This window comes from Austrofundulus limnaeus, unplaced genomic scaffold (genome assembly GCF_001266775.1).
Source record: "Austrofundulus limnaeus strain Quisiro unplaced genomic scaffold, Austrofundulus_limnaeus-1.0 Scaffold109, whole genome shotgun sequence".
Taxonomy (NCBI): domain Eukaryota; kingdom Metazoa; phylum Chordata; class Actinopteri; order Cyprinodontiformes; family Rivulidae; genus Austrofundulus; species Austrofundulus limnaeus.
This window is the reverse complement of record NW_013952511.1, coordinates 158048-160075: the sequence shown is the minus strand read 5'-3', so window position 1 is coordinate 160075 and position 2028 is coordinate 158048. Positions and strand designations below refer to the sequence as shown.

Here is a 2028-nt window from a genome sequence, read left to right as displayed (position 1 = left end):
CATTGGTGAATGCCACAAATTCTCCTAAATCACTCGTACGCACAATTTAAGAACAAATCTGTGCGTACGAACGGTTCTTGCATGAGGCCCAATGTTTGATAAGTTTCTGCTTTGTGTGTTCAGCTTTCACCTAACTTCTTGTTTCTCCTACAGAGCAGCTCAGATAAGCGCTTTTTGGTGAAGGAGCACGCCACATTGCTGAGAAGTCGAAAGAACTTGACCGGAGCATCTTCTGCAGCCACTGAAGAACACCCCTGAGTTTCTTAATGGACGTCCCGTGTCAGTCAGCTGCCTTTAGCTTTAATGTAGAACTTTCAAATGGCAAAACTCAGCAGCTGGGTTTTGAATGAAAAACTTTGTCATCCATCCATCCATCCATCCATCCATCTATCCTCTTTACCCACATTTTCCTTTTTGGGACCCGGGGCAGCTGGTGCCTCAGCAGTCACTGTGTGAGCGGACCGGTTGCGTGTCCATCACATGGCCACAGAGACAACCATTCACACTCAAACCTAGAAACAATTTAGAGCACGTGGAGTAATTTTTTAAACTTTTAAATATATTTCTTTAGTATTTATTTCACATTTAGTCAGTTGTACATGTAGTAATTATGAGATGATGTGTTAAAACACTGTTTCTGTGCACGAAATACCGTGTAGAGCTCAGCTATTGTTTGTTAGTGGGGCTCAGCTGTAGCATGAGGAATATGGTGTTTTGTATTTAGTCGAAGTTGAACACGAAACGTTGAAGTTAATTACAGCTGGCTCTTTGAGTGCAACCATGATGCTCATTTGGTGAAAATGAGTTTGACATTTGACCCTGATTGTATCAGTTAACCTAACATGCATGTTTTTGGTCTGTGCGAGAAAACTGGGGTGCCTGAAGAAAACCCACACCTGCACGGAAAGAATATGCATACTCTACACAAAACAGCCCCAGGCTAGAGGAGAATCTGTGACCCTCTTGATGTGATGCAACAGCACTAACCACTGCACCACCACGACTTTCCCTTCATCATCAGAAAAAAAGGAAATAAAGCTGTAAAGGTTTTCTGCAAAAATCTCACCAGTATTAATTTACCTGTCCAGTGTTGTTTATTATATATATATATATATATATATATATATATATATATTATTGTTAATTGCTGGTTCTCTATTGTGTTACGCTTGGATTACACAACATCAACTATAAGTTTTTCCAGTGTTAACTAAAAGTGTATGCACATCAATACAGACATTTTCAATAGGCATATTAAATAATGGGCAGAAATATATTTGCTTGTACAGCTCAAGCAAATGTTGTTGTTGTTGTTCTTTTCCGTATTAAAATCTTTGTGTTGTTTTTAAGCCTTCTTGTATGACATCATACAGATGAAGCGAAACATTCGCTCTTGATACATTATCTGCTTTCAACATATGTGTAACAGCACTTCGCCCTGACTCGCTCATACACACGAATACGCAAATGATACAGCCATAGCACTGTTATAATGAACTGTCACAAGTTGTTGGCAATTTTGGGTGAGTTCTTTAAAATTTTATTTTTTAAAAGTTGTCACCTGAATTATAGGGCTAACGTTAATGCTTTGTGTCTTTTTTTCTTCAGCTCTGACATGTTTGCTCTTCAAGATAAGTAAGTGTGATCAGACAAAGAGCTACTTGTATCTGGCAAAAACCCATTTCGATTTAAAACACTTCAGATCTTATAAAATTAAAGTGGATGGTTAGTAGATTAGTATGCATACGGCTAATAACATTAAAGCTACTCATTGCAAGTATAAAGTCAAACATAAAATAATATCCTGAACTGTATTAAATGGTGTAATTTTAAAGAGTGTAGTGGTCACCTAGGGCTGTCTTTGACCATGGCCTCAGAAGGCCTCCTTCAGAGACACAGAGCTCTGTTCAAGTTAAAGTCATAACATGTTTTCTTAAACAGTAAAGAGATATTTTCGTCGTATTAATCAGATAATAAACAGAATAATCTTCTTTTATTCATAATTTTATCAATGTATAAAAAAGAAAA

The 2028-nt window shown here is 37.4% G+C and overlaps 2 protein-coding genes and 1 long non-coding RNA gene across 8 annotated transcripts in view; 2 read left to right on the top strand and 1 right to left on the bottom strand.

Moving 5' to 3' along the window:
* Window positions 1-1082, top strand: part of tmc8 (transmembrane channel-like 8) — a 12919-nt gene extending 11837 nt beyond the window's left edge. For all 3 annotated transcript variants that reach the window (XM_014014001.1, XM_014014002.1, XM_014014003.1), the window contains one exon: window positions 154-1082. In XM_014014001.1, coding sequence (XP_013869455.1) covers window positions 154-258 — 105 coding nt within the window. In that variant the 3' untranslated portion in view covers window positions 259-1082. The remainder of the gene's footprint in view (window positions 1-153) is intronic.
* LOC106521445 (uncharacterized) overlaps window positions 1-2028 on the bottom strand; it is a 12347-nt gene that overhangs the window by 7525 nt on the left and 2794 nt on the right. The gene's annotated exons all lie outside the window — the stretch shown is intronic.
* The window catches only part of LOC106521444 (Fc receptor-like protein 5), a 15128-nt gene continuing 14233 nt past the window's right edge, over window positions 1134-2028 (top strand). For all 4 annotated transcript variants that reach the window (XM_014014007.1, XM_014014006.1, XM_014014008.1 and 1 more), the window contains exons 1-2: window positions 1134-1523; window positions 1609-1635. In XM_014014007.1, the coding sequence (XP_013869461.1) occupies window positions 1493-1523; window positions 1609-1635 (58 nt within the window). In that variant the 5' untranslated portion in view covers window positions 1134-1492. The remainder of the gene's footprint in view (window positions 1524-1608; window positions 1636-2028) is intronic.